The sequence below is a fragment of the Ranitomeya imitator genome, chromosome 2 (genome assembly GCF_032444005.1).
Source record: "Ranitomeya imitator isolate aRanImi1 chromosome 2, aRanImi1.pri, whole genome shotgun sequence".
NCBI classification, from domain to species: domain Eukaryota; kingdom Metazoa; phylum Chordata; class Amphibia; order Anura; family Dendrobatidae; genus Ranitomeya; species Ranitomeya imitator.
In genome coordinates, this window is record NC_091283.1 from 568521667 (window position 1) to 568541453 (window position 19787).

General features: G+C 43.8%; 1 protein-coding gene across 3 annotated transcripts in view; it reads left to right on the forward strand.

Annotated features, from left to right (window-relative positions):
* Positions 1-19787, forward strand: part of MTCL2 (microtubule crosslinking factor 2) — a 120066-nt gene that overhangs the window by 76646 nt on the left and 23633 nt on the right. For 2 of the 3 annotated variants that reach the window (XM_069752127.1, XM_069752129.1), the window contains exons 6-8: positions 1642-1773; positions 11393-11518; positions 13714-13944. In XM_069752127.1, coding sequence (XP_069608228.1) covers positions 1642-1773; positions 11393-11518; positions 13714-13944 — 489 coding nt within the window. The remainder of the gene's footprint in view (positions 1-1641; positions 1774-11392; positions 11519-13713; positions 13945-19787) is intronic. The other variant, XM_069752128.1, reaches the window with a different exon arrangement.

Below are 19787 nucleotides of genomic sequence, written 5' to 3' on the forward strand. Positions count from 1 at the left end.
CCATTTTTTTTCCACAAATAAACGCAAAAATTATCGACCTAAATTTATCACTAATATTAAGCTCAATCACGAAAAAACAACCTCCGAATCGCTAGGATCTGTTGAGGCATTCTTGAGTTATTACCTCATAAAGGGACACTGGTCAGAATTGCAAAAAATGGCCAGGTCATTAAGGTCAAAATAGGCTGGGTCATGAAGGGGTTAAAAAGACAGACTTGGGATAAGTTCACACAGGGCTTTTTTTTTTTTTTTTTTTGCTGCTTTTTACAGTACCAGCAAAGCTTATGAGATTTCAGAAATCTCATGCACACACACTGTTTTTTGTCATTAGGATTTTGTGCTTTGCTGTGTTTTTTGGACATAGAGCATGTCACTTCTTTCTGCGTTTTTGCAGCGTTTTTCACCCATTGGCTTGAATGGGTGTTGAAAAAGCAGCAAAAACGCAGGTACAATTATTTGCAGTGTTTTATTGTAGTATGTCAATGGACATTCGCATAGGCAAAGACACAAAAACCCCCACCAAAAACAAGTGCGCACCAAAAAAAACACCAAAAATGCACCCAAACCTGCGTTTTTGGCACAGCTTCTTTCCTGCCAAGAAGATCAGGTTTTGCTGCAGAAAAAGAAGCAGCAAAAACACCGTGTGAACTTACCCTTAGTCCCAGCTATCTGCAGAGGGAGGAGGCTCCTGCTGCAGGCAACTGTACATCCTTCTCCAAACTATACATTCAGACTGTTTAGTAATGAGAAGAGTGACTTTGCCCCTTTTGTTAAAAACCACAACCAGGAAAGTAGAATAGATTGGTATAAACAACCTTAGCAATACCTCAGAGTTCTGCTTATTTGGTTAGTGATGATGAGGTCTCAGTGGATTAGCTGTAAACCATCTTCCATATTCTGCGAACCAGTGCTGCACTAGATCTCTAAAACAAACAAAGAAATGCAGGTTGTGGTGACTGTGTACGGTTTATACTGTACCTATAGTTTTTATGATCATGTATGTTTGCTTTATTTAGGGGGTTTTCATGTGTGAGGGAAATTTATTACCTAAAATGCTATATTCTTGTCCATCTGGAACATCGCCATCAAAGCACTGTAGTACTGTAAATTTTGATGGTATCTGGTGGCTCAGAGTGTGTGTGGTGTATGTGATCTAGATCTAGGACCAGTTGTAGGGCGTTCGGTGACGAGTGGTTTTGAGACTGTTTGGTGCACGCTCTATTTACCCAGAGTTCTACTTTCCTGCATGATGCTAGACTTCAGAGCTAATCTTCCTCTACCTCCTGCTCCCCATACCTCGCCCCCTTGTTCACTGCATGGGCACCATAACCGGTGTTTGCACATCTTCTTCTTCCCTTCTTTTTCTCTTCCTGTCTTTTTTCCCTAACAAACCCCCAGCCCACGTGTCTACTCATTGCGTGTTTTCTTTTTCTCTCCACCTTGTCTTTCTCCTCCGTCACCAAACTCTTCTTTCTGTTCCTCCTTTATTTTATTATGTAATTTTGTTTCCCTTCTTCCATTGATTTTGTTGGTTTCTCGTTTGATCCCCTTTTATTTCATATTGTCTTTTGTGTTCCTTTTCTTTACTCCTTCCCTTGGCCTTTCTCGTTCTGTTTTTCATTAACTTGCCCATGCATGCAGCAGCCTGAGTGTAGGAACTGTCGAGAGAAGGAGGCAACATGTTGGGAGAAGACCGAAAATGAACATAATATGGACCAGACCAAAGGACTTAAGAGCTATCAGCCCGAAGACAATGAGTCCTATGCCGCAGAGGTAAGTCTAGTGTTTATTCTCTCTAATTGTTATGGAAAAGTGCCTATAGATGAAAAACATACTACCAGGAGAAAATTGTTCCACTCTTGGTATGGTTATTATTGTTATTATTATTTATTATTATTATTATAGCGCCATTTATTCCATGGCACTTTACATGTGAGGAGGGGTATACATAATAAAAAAACAAGTACAATAATCTAAAACAATACAAGTCACGACTGGTACAGGAGGAGAGAGGATCCTGCCCGCGAGGGCTCACAGACTATAGGGGATGGGTGAGGATACAGTAGGTGAGGGTAGCACTGGTCATCAGTTATATGGTGGATCGGTGGTTACTGCAGGTTGTAGGCTTGTCTGAAGAGTTGAGTCTTCAGGTTCCTTTTGAAGGCTTTTATGGTAGGCGAGAGTCTGATATGTTGTGGTAGAGCGTTCCAGAGTAGGCGGGATGCGCAGGAAAAAACTTGTATGCGATTTTGGGAAGAGGAGATAAGTGGAGTAGAGAAGCAGCTCTTGTGAGGATCGGAGATTGCGTGCAGGTAAGTACTGGAAGACAAGGTCACAGATGTATGGAGGAGACAGGTTGTGGATGGCTTTGTGTGCCATGGTTAGAGTTTTAAACTGGAATATCTGGGTAATGGGGAGCCAGTGAAGGGAGTGACCGAGAGGAGAGGCCGGGGAATAGCGGTCTTTGCAGATTCTAGGTTGAGGAATGTACGGGTTCGGGAAATATTTTTGAGTTGGCAGGAAGTGGAAAGGGCTTGGATATGTGGTATGAAGGAGAGATCAGAGTCAAGGATTACCTCGAGGCAGTGAGCTTGTGAGACTGGGGAGAGTAAGCAGCCATTTACTTTAATGAATAGGTCTGTTGGGGGAGTTGAGTGAGATGGGGGAAAGATGATGAATTCTGTTTTGTCCATGTTAAGTTTTAGAAATCTGGCGGAGAAGAAGCATGAAATAGCGGACAGACATTCTGGGATTTTGGTTAGTAGGGAGGTGATATCTGGTCCAGAGATGTAGATCTGTGTGTCATTAGCATAGAGATGATGGTGAAAGCTGTGAGATTTTATGAGCTGTCCCAGGCTGAAGGTGTAAAAGGAGAAGATCAGGGGCCCTAGGACTGAACCTTGCGAGACTCAGACAGATAAGGGGCGAGGTGAGGAGGAGGTGGTGTGTGATTGGGAGACACTGAATGTCCAGTCTGTTAGGTATGACGCGATCCAAGATAGGGCCAAGTCAGTAATGCCAAGAGATGAGAGGGTCTGTAGTAATAGGGAATGGTCTACTGTGTCAAAGGCAGAAGACAGGTCCTGGAGGAGGAGGACAGAGTAGTGTCGATTCGCTTTGGCAGTCAGTAGGTCATTGGTGATTTTTATTAGGGCAGTTTCGGTGGAGTGACGCGTTCGGAAGCCAGTTTGTAAGCTGTCAAAGAGGGAGTAGGAAGAGAGGTGGGAGGACATTTCGAAATGGACATGTTGTTCCAGTAGTTTTGAGGCATAGGGGAGAAGTGATATGGGACGATAGCTAGCTGCAGAGGATGGGTCAAGCCAGTGCTTTTGAGGATGGGTGTGATTGAGGCATGTTTGAAGCATGAGGGGAAAATACCAGTTGTTAGTGGTAGGTTGAAGAAATGGGTTAGGGTTGGGATGAAGACTGTGGTGAGATTTGGGATGAAATTGGATCGAGTCAAGTGCACAGGTTGTGAGATGTGATCTTGAGAGTAGGGCGGAAAATTGGTCTTCTGTAATGGTGGAGAAGCTTCTTGACGCATTGTTTATAAGCCAGGAAATGGAACCAATGTTCTTTAAAGGGAACCTGTCACCCCGTTTTTTTGATGTGAGATAAAAATATGGTTCAATAGGGCCTGAGTTCAGCCAGCTTTACATCAGTACCTTTCATGTTTCCCGATTCCCCACCTTTGCTGCCAAAATACCTTAGTAATCTCTCCGTGTTCGTATGTCAATCACCCCAGTCCAGGCTGATGGGCGGGGCCTAATTGCCGATTTTCCCCACCTCCGGCTTTGCTCTACGAATCTTCTTTCCTGATGTTGTGTAGTTTTCTGCGCCTACGCATTCCAATGGCGTCTCGTGCATGCGCAGTATGTTTTGCCCAACAGTGGGCAAAGCATTCAACTCATTATTACACATGCACCGGCATTTTCCTTGATATTCTATGCCCCAGGACTCTTTCTATGATTCCGGGGCACAGAGCATAGGGCCAAAAGCCGGCGCATGCTCAATAATGATTTCATGTTTTGCCCACAGTTGGTCAAAGCATACTGCGCAGGCGCTAGAGGGTAATTGAATCCGCAACCGCAGAAACTGACGCCGAGGAGCATGGGGAGAGTCAGCGATTAGGCCCTGCCCATCGGACCGCGGTGATTGACATAGGAAAACGGATAGATTACTAAGGTATTTTGGCAGCAAAGGTGGGGAATCGCAAAATATGAAAGGTACTGATGTAACGCTGAGCTCAAGCCCTATTGAACCATATTTTTATCTCCTATCGAAAAAACAGAGTGACAGGTTCCCTTTAAGTAGCTGTTCTATCTGACTTCTTGTCAGGGTGTCCATAAATGCACTAATTTTATTTCATAGCAACTAATCACTATATGTATTAATAAAAGCACATGTCTACTTAGAAAGTGGTGCTTTTCACATTGTCATAGCACCCAACCAAAATATTAGCTCCATGCCTAGGATTCAAGTGCGATTTGGACATGTAGTCCTTGGCCCAGATAGCTCTAAGTCATTACTTAAAGGAGTTTTCCCAAGAACAAATCACTCAAAATTTTAATCAATAGATATTTAAATAATAATCTCCACAATTAGATGTGTTTAAAAAAATGTTCCTGTGGTGAGATAATCTTATAAATGTGCCCCTGTTGTGTACCGTGTAATGTCTGTCTGACCGTACAGGAACATGGTCTGATCATACCACAGCTCTCTGGCAGGTGAGGATGCAAAAGGGTATACAGAGAGGACAGCACAGTCAGACATAGCACTGCAGCATGATCGCATGTATAATGTGCATTTAATTATTTTACTTGCTGGTATAAATTCAGAAAAAAAAATCTAAAAAACGGCGTTGGCCGCACCTGCGCAGTAGCATCTATCGGCGATTCGATGCTATTGCACAGTCACCATCTTGGTGGAGTTATTTTTTTTCTCTAGCAAGACGGCGCCGCCTTCGCAGTAGCATCTATTGGATCGCCAATAGATGGCTACTGTGCAGGCGCGTCCAGCGCCATTTTGAGACAGAATTTTTTTTCTGAATTTATTTATGCCAGCTAATAAAATAATTACATGCAAATATACATGCGATCATGCTGCAGTGCAGGCACTGCTGAAGGTGATTTTTTTTTTCAGTATATATAATATTTGGTATGTAAAATACAGGACAGGTCAGTGAGGGATCAGTGACCTGTCAGAAGCCATCAATATGAATATCTGATCAGAGCACCACATGAACCCCCCAGAGGCCGCCTCCAAAGCACGAGCATATCATTAACTCAAAACTACAAACACAGATTACACAACGACCAGATGAATTTCATCACCTAGGCATTATTTTACCAGTATAACAGTGCCGACCTGACACACTTCTGTAGGTTACTGTGCACAATCCTGCTGATAGGTTCCCTTTAATGAGCTTGTAAGCACTGCCTTTAACCCCTTACCAACATCGGGCGTAATAGTACCCCCATGTCAGTATCCCTCCCTTTGATGTGGGCTCCGGTGGTGAGCCAACATCTTTCCTGAGACATGTCAGCTGTTTTGAGCAGCTGACATGTGCACGCAATAGCCGCGGGTGGAATCGCAATCCACCTGTTCCTATTAACTAGTTAAATGCCGCTGTCAAACTCTGACAGCAGCATTTAAATGGCGCTTCCGGCAATCGCACCCGAAATACGCACACCGTGACGTGACCGCCACGTGATCGGGGGTCACCGGTGTGTCGGTATGACAGCCCGAGGTCTTCTAGAGAACTCTGTGGTTATCAGTGCTGGATTGCTGTGAGCGCCACCCAGTGGTCGGCGCTCATAGCAAGTCTGTAATTCTACTACGGAGAGGCATTCTGACCATTGCCTCTATGTAGCAGAGCTGATTGGGCTATGGCAGCTTCTAGTCTCCTATGGAGACTATTGAAACATGGCAAAAGTAAAAAAAAAAAAATGTTTTTAAAAAAATAAAATATAAAAGTTCAAATCACCCCCCCTTTCGCCCCATTCAAAATAAAACAACAATTAAATCAAACCTACACATTTTTGGAATTGCCGCTTTCAGAATCGCCCAATCTATCAATAAAAAAAGGATTAACCTGCTTGCTAAGCGGCAAAAAAAAATATTAAAGAAATTACGTTTTTTTGGGTCACCCCGATATTGCATTAAAATGCAATAACGGGCGAACAAAAGATCATATCTGCACCAATATGGTATCATTAAAAACGACAGCTCGGCACGCAAAAATTAAGCTTTCACCCAGCCCAAGATTCCAAAAAATGGAGACACTACGGGTATCGGAAAATTGCACAATTTTTTTTTTTTTTTAACAAAGTTTGGAATTTTTTTTCCACCACTTAGGTTAACCCCCTTTCTGACCTCGGACGGGATAGTACGTCCGAGGTCAGAAGCCCCGCTTTGATGCAGGGCTCCGCGGTGAGCCCGCATCAAAGCCGGGACATGTCAGCTGTTTTGAACAGCTGACATGTGCCCGTAATAGGCGCGGGCAGAATCGCGATCTGCCCGCACCTATTAACTAGTTAAATGCCGCTGTCAAACGCATCCGGCCGGGCAGCCGGAAATGACGTCATCGCCGACCCCCGTCACATGATCGGGGATCGGCGATGTGTCTCCATTGTAACCATAGAGGTCCTTGAGACCTCTATGGTTACTGATCGCCGGTGGCTGTGATCGCCACACTGTGGTCGGCGCTCACAGCACACCTGCATTTCTGCTACATAGCAGCGATCAGCAGATCGCTGCTATGTAGCAGAGGCGATCGCGTTGTGCCTGCTTCTAGCCTCCCATGAAGGCTATTGAAGCATGGCAAAAGTGAAAAAAAAAAAATGAAAAAAAATGTTAAAAAAATAAAAAAAATTAAAAGTTTAAATCACCCTCCTTTCGCCCCAATCAAAATAAATCCATAAAAAAAAATATCAAATCTACACATATTTGGTATCGCCGCGCTCAGAATCGCCCGATCTATCAATTAAAAAAAAGCATTAACCTGATCGCTAAACAGCGTAGCGGGAAAAAAATTCGAAATGCCAGAATTACGTTTTTTTGGTCGCCGCGACATTGCATTAAAATGCAATAACAGGCGATCAAAAGAACGTATCTGCACCAAAATGCTATCATTAAAAACATCATCTCGGCACGCAAAAAATAAGCCCTCAACCGACCCCAGATCATGAAAAATGGAGACGCTACGAGTATCAGAAAATGGCGCAATTTTTTTTATTTTTTATTTTTAGCAAAGTTTGGAATTTTTTTTCACCACTTAGATAAAAAACAACCTAGTCATGTTAGGTGTCTATGAACTCGTAATGACCTGGAGAATCATAATATCAGGTCAGTTTTAGCATTTAGTGAACCCAGCAAAAAAGCCAAACAAAAAACAAGTGTGGGACTGCACTTTTTTTGCAATTTCACCGCACTTGGAAATTTTTTCCCGTTTTGTAGTACACGACATGCTAAAACCAATGATGTCGTTCAAAAGTACAACTCGTCCCGCAAAATATAAGCCCTCACATGGCCATATTGACGGAAAAATAAAAAAGTTATGGCTCTGGGAAGGAGGGGAGCGAAAAACGAACACGGAAAAACAAAAAATCCCAAGGTCATGAAGGGGTTAAAAAAAGAACCTAGACATGTTTGATGTCTATGAACTCGTAATGACCTGGAGAATCATAATGTCAGGTCAGTTTTAGCATTTAGTGAACCTAGTAAAAAAAGCCAAACAAAAAACAAGTGTGGGATTGCACTTTTTTTGCAATATCACCGCACTTGGAATTTTTTTTCCCATTTTATAGTACGCGACATGGTAAAACCAATGGTGTCGTTCAAAAGTACAACTCGTCCCGCAAAAAACACATGGGCATATTGAAGGAAAAATAAAAAAGTTATGGCTCTGCAAAGAAGGGGAGCGAAAAACGCAAAACTGCAAAAAGCTTTGGGGGTGAAGAGGTTAAGCTGGCCAGGATGACTGGTATGTGCTTTTACTGCTTAATCCCAGCCAGCTTTAGAGCAGCGCTTACAAGCGAAATGATTGCGGTGGTAGGTCTCATAGGCAACAAATTGTAATAAAAAGTGTTAATATTTCAAAATCTACTGTACATTTTAATAAGCAGTAGATGTTAAAAATTGCTTATGACAATCTCTATAAAATCAGGAATAACTCTTTAATGACTGGATGTTCTAAATTCTCCTAATCCATCAACACCGCTTCCATGCAGTAGTCATTGAGCTACTTAACAGTGTAGCCAAAGTCCTAGTGAAGCCAAATCTGCAAATGAGGCAAAAATGTTGCTTGCTTTGGCCAGTGTCTTATTGGCACTTTGGGCTTATGACCTTCCAAAAACGTTTGCCACGTTATTTGCTACAACTTTACTATTTCAGATTAAGTGGTAAGGGAGAATGAATTGGGAACAGGAAGTCTCTAATCCATCCCTGCCCCCACCTTCTTTGCTTTGTCATATTTTCACTTCTGAGAAAGCACACAAATGTTCCCAAATGTGTGACTCATGCGGGCAGGTTTTCTCTTCAACGCCGGGGGCTTTAGGATCTGCACGGTGTGCAGTGTTACTCAATGTATTATTCCTAGGACTCTTTCCTTCGTCGCTCATGATGACCTCGCGATGATTCTTTGGCAGAGTTTTCTCGCTGCTGATGTAAATAAGCGTTTATCCTTCACAACATTCACGCCCTTATCTGCACAGCAACAGCGCTGCCTGTAACTAATAGTGCAAACCTATGGGTGTTAGCTGCATCTTACACTGCCTAGCAACCCTTCCCTGGTTGCCAAGCAACCCTGTTTCTATGGAAAAAATGCACTACCTCGCGAAACCGCTGCTTTTAACTATTTCTGTCTGAAAACGATTTAATTTGGCATAATACTGTTGGATCGTATTTCCTAGCAATCTTTTTTTAAACCACCTGCATGGTTATAAAATATTAATGTTGAAAAGAACAGAAGGTTTGTGGCCAAAGGGATAACTTTAAGCTGCAATTTTTGATGCAAAATTACCGTAATGTGTATATATTGTTGCAATTTAAAACCTGGTCCTTTTCTTTAGGCGTCTCCTGGATTACACATAATTTGCCAAATACCGTATCACTGTAACTTAACAGAGGGAAGGTCTGCCCTAGTGTCTTATTACTTCTGCCTTCTAGCGCCCGGGATACATAAAATTTTAGTATAAACATTTCTTGTCCACCAGGCAACTTTTGGTTCTTGCTATATATGCACTAAGTAGGTATACACTCTTACATTAGGAAAAACCTGTCACATCCATCTTGGCTCCTAATCTGCACAATCGATGTACAGTGAAGGAAAGATTTTTGTTTCACATTACTAAAGACCCCATACCTTTTATAACTAACAAACATTTCTTATGCCATCTGTAAAAATTAATTGGGAGTCTGCTAGTTGTTCCAGCTCTAAGAAGCGTCTGGTATAGTCATACTCTTAAGGCACAGTCATAGCCGTATAAATCTGCACCATAATGCACGGACTGGCCAGTGTCTCTCCCAACCCAATCGTGACTTCTCCATATATTTCTGTGCCATGCTAAAGTCCACGGCCTCTCCAAGCTTTGCTGCCTGATTTATATGGCCGTCTGACTGCCCCCTAAGTCAGTAACTCTGCCTCATTGGTGGTGAGTGACACTTGCACCACCATCTGCTTAGTAAAATCTAATCTTACAGTAAGTGCCAACACATGTGCAGGAGCTTGGTCAGATGAAACAGAAGGCAGCACATATTGTTTGACTATGCAGGTACTGGCTTTAAAGGGAACCTGTCACCCCCAAAATGGAAGATGAGCTAAGCCCACCGGCATCAGGGCTTATCTACAGCATTCTGGAATGCTGTAGATAAGCCCCCGATGTAACCTGAAAGATAAGAAAAAGAGGTTAGATTATACTCACCTGGTCGGGCGGTCCGATCCGATGGTCCGGTCCGGGGCCTCCCATCTTCATAGGATGACTTCCTCTTCTTGTCTTCACACTACGGCACCGACACAGGTGTACTTTGTCTGCCTTGTTGAGGGCAGAGCAAAGTACTGCTGTGCGCAGGCGCCGGGCCTCTCTGACATTTACCGGCGCCTGCGCACTGCAGTACTTTGCTCTGCCCTCAACAGGGCAGACAAAGTGCGGCGGAGCCACAGCGTGAAGGCAAGAAGAAGATGTCATCGTAAGAAGATGGGAGGCCCCGGATCGCAATTCCCATTGGACCAGACCGCAGCGGGACCCACCCTGGGTGAGTATAATCTAACCTCTTTTTCTCATCTTTCAGGATACATCGGGGGCTTATCTACAGCATTCCAGAATGCTGTAGATAAGGCCGGGTTCACATTGCGTTAAAAAGCAGCCCGTTCAACACATACGTGAACGGGCTGCTGACGCAAGTGCCGACATTCTTCATCGCGCTAGCGCAGATAGAGCATCTGCTAGCTCTATCTGCGTTAGCAGTGACTGACCCGGAAACGCTGCAGCCCGCGTCTTCGGGTCAGTCACTTAATGACGGCACATCGCTAGCGCACGCCCATTGTGGGCGTGCGCTAGCGATGCGTCCGACATTCGACTCAATGGAGGTGTTAACGGACTACGTTACACCGCATTTATGCCGCGGTGTAACGTAGTCCGTCTAACGGATGCCACTAACGTAATGTGAACCCAGCCTAAGCCCTGATGTCAGTGGGCTTAGCTCATCTTCCATTTTGGGGTGACAGGTTCCCTTTAAATCAAGGCAGATGAAACTAGCCTGTAAGTCAAGCCTGTTGCGTGACCTTGGACATTTAGGTCTAAAATCTTATTGAACTCTTATCTTCTCAAGGTGTGAAAATTTGTTCTTCTGGGAAGGTCCCCAAAATCTAAAATAAAAGGAAGGGACTTTATAAATGACCTATTTTGAAACAAGTTTTGGGTCCACAGGTAGTGTAGAGGCACTTGTGTCTTCATGGTAACAGACTACAAACAAACCCTGTGTAGTCTGCTCATGCAGCCATGTTTCCCTTCCATCTGTCCTCTGCTTCCTGGTTGCCAACATACATTTAGTAGGTTAGACAGCAGATGGATTAATATTTGGCAGGTCCACAGTTTTATATAGTCTGTTACTATGATTATAAAGATCAACCTTAGCCAATTGGGTTTTTAAGTAATGCTGTATTATATAGTTCAAGCCATCTGTACCAATCATAATTTACATCTTGAGTTTTGACTGTTCGCCCCAACATCATTATGAAATGACTTATTTGAAGCAAACATGCTTTATATGAATCTCTACAAAAGTGAAGTATTTATCTCCAGAAAGAAATATGTTAATGACCTATAATAAAGGAGCATTCATTGTAAAAATTCCAAATTGTAATACATTAATATTTGACTCTTTCATGTAGATTAAAGACCTGCAACTGGTACTATCTGATGCCAACGAGACCATACAGGGGCTGCAGGAACAGCTGTCACAGGAAAGGCAATTACGGAAAGAAGATGAGGATGTCTTCAACCAGAAGATTGCTCAGGTCACCGTCTACTAAGCTCAGTCATCGGTTCATCAAGTTAAAATATAAAATTGCCCTTCGCATATATGGGTCATTTAGCGAAGATCACAGTTCTTTCAGTAGAGAGTTGACACATTAATAGCAAATTTCGGGAATTTATAATTTTTATATAGAATATATTATAAAAAATCATCAAAATTTACCATTAATGTATTAACTCTCTAGTTTATACGCTGTCCCCCAACTTCAAAGTTTTTACAAATTTTACCCATGTTAAGTCTCTTTTCTCAGGTCCTTCTATCTAGTGTGTGTGCAGACATTCTGGGTCTAATTCACATGTGGCTTTATTGCTGTTTTGTGGCCATTCAGACAGCCATGATATTGTACAGTATTTCCATCTTGTATTATGAGGATACCGTATATACTCGAGTATAAGCCGACCCCCCCCTAATTTTGCCACAAAAAAATGGGAAAACGTAATGACTCGAGTATAAGCCTAGGGTAGGAAATGCAGCAGCTACCGTTAAATGTCAAAAATAAAAATAGATACCAATAAAAGTAAAATTAATTGTGACATCAGTAGTTTAAGGGTTTTTGAATATCCATATTGAATCGGGAGCCCCATATAATGCTCCATACAGTTTATGATGGGCTCCATATGATGCTCCATATTAAAATATGCCCCATATCATGCTGCACAAATGTTGATTATGACCCCATAAGATGCTCCATACAGACATTTGCCCCGTATAATGCTGCACATGGCCCCATAAGATGCTCCATACAGATATTTGCCCCATATAATGCTACACATGGCCACATAAGATGCTCCATACAGATATTTGCCCCATATAATGCTACACATGGCCACATAAGATGCTCCATACAGATAATTGCCCCGTATAATGCTCCACAAATGTTGATTATGACCCCATAAGATGCTCCATACAGACATTTGCCCCTTATAATGCTCCACAAATGTGGATTATGGCCCCATAAGATGCTCCATACAGATAATTGCCCCATCATATAATGCTGCACATGGCCCCATAAGATGCTCCATACAGATATTTGCCCCATATAATGCTGCACATGGCCACATAAGATGCTCCATACAGATATTTGCCCCATATAATGCTACACATGGCCACATAAGATGCTCCATACAGATAATTGCCCCGTATAATGCTCCACAAATGTTGATTATGACCCCATAAGATGCTCCATACAGACATTTGCCCCTTATTATGCTCCACAAATGTGGATTATGGCCCCATAAGATGCTCCATACAGATAATTGCCTCATATAATGCTGCACATGGCCCCATAAGATGCTCCATACAGATATTTGCCCCATATAATGCTGCACATGGCCACATAAGATGCTCCATACAGATATTTGCCCCATATAATGCTGCACATGACCACATAAGATGCTCCATACAGATATTTGCCCCCATATCATGCTGCACATGGCCCCATACAGATGCCCCATACAGATATTTGCCCCATATGCTGTTGCTGCGATTAAAAAAATTACATACTCACCTCTCCGGCCCCCGGCACTTGCTTTAGTCACCTGCTCCCCGTTCCACCGCTGACCGCCGCTGACCGCTGCTGTGTCTTCCCATCCTCTGCACCGACGTTCAGGAAGAGGGCGGCGCGCACTAATCACGTCACCTCGCCCTCTGACGTAAGCGTCACTGCGGAAGACACAGCGGCGCCGACGGTGGAACGAGGAGCAGGTGAATATCGCGCACCCGTCATACTTGCCTGCTCCTGGCGCCATCGCTGCACGTCTGTTCCCCGGTGCCGCATTTTCTTCCTGTAGTGAGCGGTTACCGCTCATTACTGTAATGAATATGCGGCTCCACCCTTATGGGAGGTGGAGCCGCATATTCATTACTGTAATGAGCGGTACCATGTGACCGCTCACTACAGGAAGAAGCTGCAGCGCCGGAAGCAGGGACCGCGCCAGGAGCAGGTGAGTATAATTAGACTGCCCCCGCTCCCCCTCCCCTGCCGACCCATGACTCGAGTATAAGCCGAGAGGGGGACTTTCAGCCCAAAAGAGTGGGCTGAATATCTCGGCTTATACTCGAGTATATACAGTATGTAGTTTTTATATATCTTGAACTCTTTTTCTAAGCATTCCTGAATAAACCTTTTCTATATATGTAGTAATTTTCTCTCCTTTTTGCCACTCCTTTGTGCAGTTGAAGGAGGATCACCAGAAGTTGCTTTTGAGACGGGAATTTGAGCTCCAGAGTTTGGGCCTACAGAGAAGGTTGGAGCAGAAGTTCTGGAGCCAGGAGAAGAATGTTCTGGTGCAAGAGATGCAGCAGTTTAAGCAAAGCTTCTACCTGACCTTCATGAAGCTCAAGTGGTTCCTTCAGCATTGGCGGAAAGGCAAGATTCTCCAGAATGATGGAGAAGATTTTCTGGAGGTTAGTATAAATGGTTTACTGGAAATATATGGGAGTGTGTGGTGATCATTGTGTAACACTCATTCAGTCCATCGAAGATTTCAATACTCTTTCAGAAGCCCTTCATATTCAGTTGAGAAAATCATACATTTGTATAGGTAAAATTTTCTTATGCAAAGTGTTAAAAGTAATTGAGTTTCTGTTGTAAATTTTTTGCCTGGGGACAAATTTTGGTGCTTTATCAAACTTCCACAAAGTGTACATAACAGGCATAGATGCAACTCTTAAAGGGTAGGTTCACACGGCACAAATACTTGGGGAATAAATAAAAACTTGCATCTATCTATATAATCGTCTAAGGGGTACTTCCGTCTGTTTGTCTGTCACGGAAATCCTGCGACAGGCTTAGTCTGGCTGCGAATTGGCCCCTCCCTACTCTCCTCAAGTCAGAGCCCCCTCCCTACTCCCCTCCAGTCAGCGCCAGTGCGTCGCCCCATCCTGGACCAACTTTTTACTATTGATGCTGGCTATGCAGCATAAATAGTAAAGAAATATAATGTTAAAAATAATTCAAAAAAATAAAAAATTGTGCTATTCTTACCGTCCACCGATGCGCGCAGTGCTGCCGCCAGCTTCCGTTCCCACTGATCCATTTCGAAATTATCCAGATGACTTAGGCTACGTTCACATTTCCGTTGTTGGGCGCAGCATCGCCGACGCTTGCGTCATGCGCCCCTATCTTTAACATGGGGGGCGCGTGGACATGCGCCGGTATGTGTTGTATTGCGTTTTACAACGCATGCGTCAATTTGACGCACCAGACAGGGCGCGGAAGACGCTACTTGTAGCGTTTTCCCTGTGCCAAAATTTCAAGAACATTACTAGTTTATGGCAACGCATGCGTGAAAAAACGCAGCGTTGTTTTGCATGGTTGGTTGCGTCGACGACGCTGCGCCCAACAACGCAAATGTGAACGTAGCCTTAGCGGTCTCGCGAGACCTCTAAGTCATCTGGGTAATTTCGCAATGCATCACTGGGAACGGAAGCTGGCGGCAGCATCGCGCGCATCAGCACAGCTTCGCTGGATGCCAGAGGGTGAGTATAATATAACTATTTTTTTATTTTAAATTTTTTTTTTTTTTTAACAAGGATATGGTGCCCACACTGCGACATACTACATGGGCTGTGTTATATACTGCATGGGCTGTGTTAAATACTACGTGGCCTGTGTTATATACTGCGTGGGCTGTGCTATATAGTATGTGGGCTGTTATATACTACGTGGCTGCTATATACTACGTGACTGCTATATACTACGTGGCTGCTATATACTACGTGGCTCTGCTATATACTACGCGGCTGTCTGTGTTACGTGGGCTGTGCTATATACTATGTGGGCAGTGTTATATATTACTTTGGCTGTGCTATATATTATGTAGGCTGTGTTATATACTACGTGGCTGCTATATACTACGTGGCTGCTATATACTACGTGGCTGCTATATACTACGTGGCTGCGCTATATACTTCGTGGCGGTGCTATATACTACGTGGCTGTCTGCTACGTGGACTGTGCTATATACTGCGTGGGTAGTGTTATATACTGCGTGGGCTGTGTTGTATACTGCGTGGGCTGTGTTATATACTGCGTGGGCTGTGTTATAAACTGCGTGGGCTGTGTTATATACTGCGTGGGCTGTGTTATATACTGCGTGGGCTGTGTTATATACTGCGTGGGCTGTGTTATATACTGCGTGGGCTGTGTTATATACTGCGTGGGCTGTGTTATATGCTACGTGGCCTGTATTATATACTGCGCGGGCTGTGCTATATATTACATTGGCTGTGCTATATATTATGTGGGCTGTGTTATATACTACGTGGCTGCTGTATACTACGTGGCTGCTATATACTACGTGGCTGTGCTATATACTTTGTGGCGGTGCTATATACTACGTGGCTGTCTGCTACGTGGACTGTGCTATATACTGCGTGGGCTGTGCTATATACTGCGTGGGCTGTGTTATATACTGCGTGGACTGTGTTATATACTGCGTGGGCTGTGTTATATACTACGTGGCCTGTATTATATACTGCGCGGGCTGTGCTATATATTACGTTGGTTGTGCTATATATTATGTGGGCTGTGTTATTTACTACGTGGCTGCTATATACTACGTGGCTGCTATATACTGCGTGGTTGTGCTATATACTACGTGGCTGTCTGTTACGTGGGCTGTGTTATATACTATGTGGCTGCTATATACTACATGGCTGTGCTATATACTACGTGGCTGTGTTATATACTACGTGGCTGTGCAGTGCGACGTACATATATACATATTCTAGAATACCCGATGCGTTAGAATCGGGCCATCATCTAGTTTATGTATTATCCCCAATGGCGTCAGGTTGCTACTCTGCAGTTAAAACGGACACTGGTCTAAAAGAGGATTAGCCCTTAATAAAAATTCTTCCTAATACTCTCTGATCTTAGTGGCAATATTGAATCCTAAATTACATACTCGAACTCACCGCTTAATTACGGACACAATACACACGTGGTCAATTCTGTCATTTGTGGGTTTTTCTGTCATTAAACGAGGGGCACCAGCAATTTTGACCACGTGTGTACTAGCATGAAAACAATTAATAAAAAGATTTATGGCACCTCGAATAGAGATACCTGTGAAGTTAATGCCTATACTAAATTATAAATTACCTAATTTGCCATACAGTAAATGGGGAAAAATTGGGAATAACCGATTTTTCGATATTACCAAATTCAATAATCATCTTTCTAGCATTAAGATTGGACTATAATATACCATATTTTTCAGATTATAAGAAGTACCCCAAGTTTTGAGGAGAAAAATAGGAAAACATTTTTTTTTTTATAAAATGGTGGTGCTTATAATGCATGTGTCTTATTGCTTACCGGCGGTGGTGGCTGCGATGAAGCTGGGTCCCAGGGTCGCTGCTAGAGGAGGCAGGACTGGGGTGATGCTGCAGGCTGGGATGAGGAGGTGTTCCGATGTGCCGCTGCGGGTGTCAGGTGCTGCGGCGGGTGCCCTGCGCTGCTGAGGTGGTGTCTGACACGGCTGCGGGGATCTCTGGTGCCGCTGGGGTTCTGCCGACATTTTGTGAAAGGCCAGAGCCCCCGGAGGTTGGGGCGACACTTGTGCAGATGGAGACCTCGGCACCAAGATCTCGAGAGATGAGAGCTGAGCGAATTTTTCAAAATTCTGTTCTGATTATGATGGGTGGTGCATAATGTTTTTGCAATATTCGCCGAACACAGCCGAGCGTCATTGGAGTCAATGGGAGTAGAAATGAGCAAATATGTTCAGAACCGATCATCAAACACAAATTCGACACGAACTGGGTACCAATAAGGCACGAATATGGCAATTTCAGATTCGGCGACTGATTCTGAACATATTCGCTCAACTTTAATCATAATCCATACGCTAGAAGTATTAAAAATGTTGTTACTAATTGGAAATCTACTAATATACCATCTTTTGAAGATGTAATTGATTGTTCAAAGGTGTTGTGAGTTAAAACTATCTTTTGCGTTAAGAAAAATAATTCACTTCAGCATTATAATCACAGGTGGTACTTGTGGAATAAAAAAATCTCTGTAAGGTCACTGCCTCTGCCATACAAAATAAGTGATCAAACTGGACCAGAATATCGTATATGTATTGTTTTAATAGTTTTTTTCAGCAGTTATAACAGTTATATCTTGTACAAGTTAGTTATGGTATTTCTAATAAAAGTGCATTCAAAGTGACCTATATCTCACCCTTTTCCTTTCACTGGTTCCTCCTTCTTCCCCACTTGCCTAACTTTTCTGCTCATTCCTCCCTTTCTATATACGGTATATTGTTAGTTTGATATATGCCTTTTTTTACCTTCCCCTATTGTAAAAATTCCCTCAATAAAAAACTGTGATGAAAAGAGGACTGACCCCATTCAGTGGGACTAATCCACATGCTACTACCAGTAGCAGTTTTAAAGAGAATCTGTCACCCCAAAATTCGCCTATAAGCTAAGCCCACCGGCATCAGGGGCTTATCTACAGCATTCTGTAATGATCCCCCGATTTAACCTGAAAGAGAAGAAAAACAAGTTATATTATACTCACCCAGAGGCGGTCCTGGTCTGATGAGCGTGGCAGTCCGGGTACAGCACCTCCCATCTTCCTACGATGACGTCCTCTTCTTTTCTTCCTGCCGCAGTTCCTGCGTAGGCATACTTTATCTGCCCTGTTGAGGGCAGAGCAAAGTACTGCAGTGCGCCGCTGCTTGATTGGAGCCAATTTCATCCTACAACAGAACAATGACCCGAAGCACACCTCCAAATTATGCAAAAACTATTTAGGGAAGAAGCAGGCAGCTGCTGTTCTATCTGTAATGGAGTGGCCAGCGCAGTCACCAGATCTCAACCCCACTAAGCTGTTATGGGAGCAGCTTGACCGTATGGTTCGCAAAAAGTACCCATCAAGCCAAACCAACTTGTACCTCAGCAAATTAACTGCTAAAATGCCAAAGGTCTGCAACTCTGTAATTGTTGCAAAGTGTTGCAAAGGGAGCATTCTTTGATGAAAGCAAAGTTTGAAGGTGAAAAATTATTTATTTCACATAAAAAATATTTTTTTTCTAATCTTGTCAATGTCCCGACAATTCACTTGGCACCTCATTTGATAAAAGCATGTGTTTTCATGGAAAACAGAAAATTATATATCTACTTTATAATTGTCTAAGGGGTCCTTCCGTCTGTCCTTCCGTCTGTCCTTCTGTCTGTCTGTCTGTCACAGTTATTCATTGGTTGTGGCCTCTGTCTATCATGGAAATCCAAGTCGCTGATTGGTCGCCGCAAAACAGCCACGACCAATCAGCGACGGCCAAAGTCCGGAAAAAAATGGCCGCTCCTTACTCCCCGCAGTCAGTGGCCGGCGCCCGCTCCATGCTCCCCGCAGTGTCCCCGGCGCCCGCTCCGTACTCCCCGCAGTGTCCCCGGCGCCCGCTCCGTACTCCCCGCAGTGTTCCCGGCGCCCGCTCCATACTCCTCGCTCCCCGCAGTGTCCCCGGCACCCACTCCATACTGCCGTCCAGTCACCGCTCACACAAGGTTAATGCCGGCGGTAACGGACCGCGTTATGCCACGGGTAACGCACTCCGTTACCGCCGCTATTAACCCTGTGTGTCCCCAACCTTTTACTATTGATGCTGCCTATGTGGCATCAATAGTAAAAAAAGTAATGTTAAAAAAAACAAAAAGCCTGCTATACTCACCCTCTGTTGTCCGCTGAGGCGCTCGCGCCTGCCGCCATCTTCCTTTCCCAGCGATGCTTTGCGAAATTACCCAGAAGACCTAGCGGTCTCGCGAGACCGCTAAGTCATCTGGGCAATTTCACAAAGCATCCTGGGAACGGAAGATGGCGACAGCCGTGCACCCATCGACACAGCGCCGTTGGATCCCAGGAGGCCGAGAGACAGGACACTGAGGAGCAGCGACCAGAATGGTGAGTATGTTCAACTACAAGGGGCCCTCGGATCGTTAGGTGAGTATGTTTATTTTTTATTTTTTAACCTGTGACATACGCGGCTGGGTAATATACTACATCACTGGCCAATATACTACGTGAATCTGTGCTGTATACTACGTAGCTGGGCAATATACTACGTGGCTCTGTGCTGTATACTATGTCGCTGTGCAATATGCTACGTGGCTCTGTGCTGTATACTACGTGACTGGGCAATATACTATGTAGCTGGGCAATATACTACGTGGCTGGGCAATATACTACGTGGCTGGGCAATATACTACGTGGCTGGGCAATATACTATGTCGCTGTG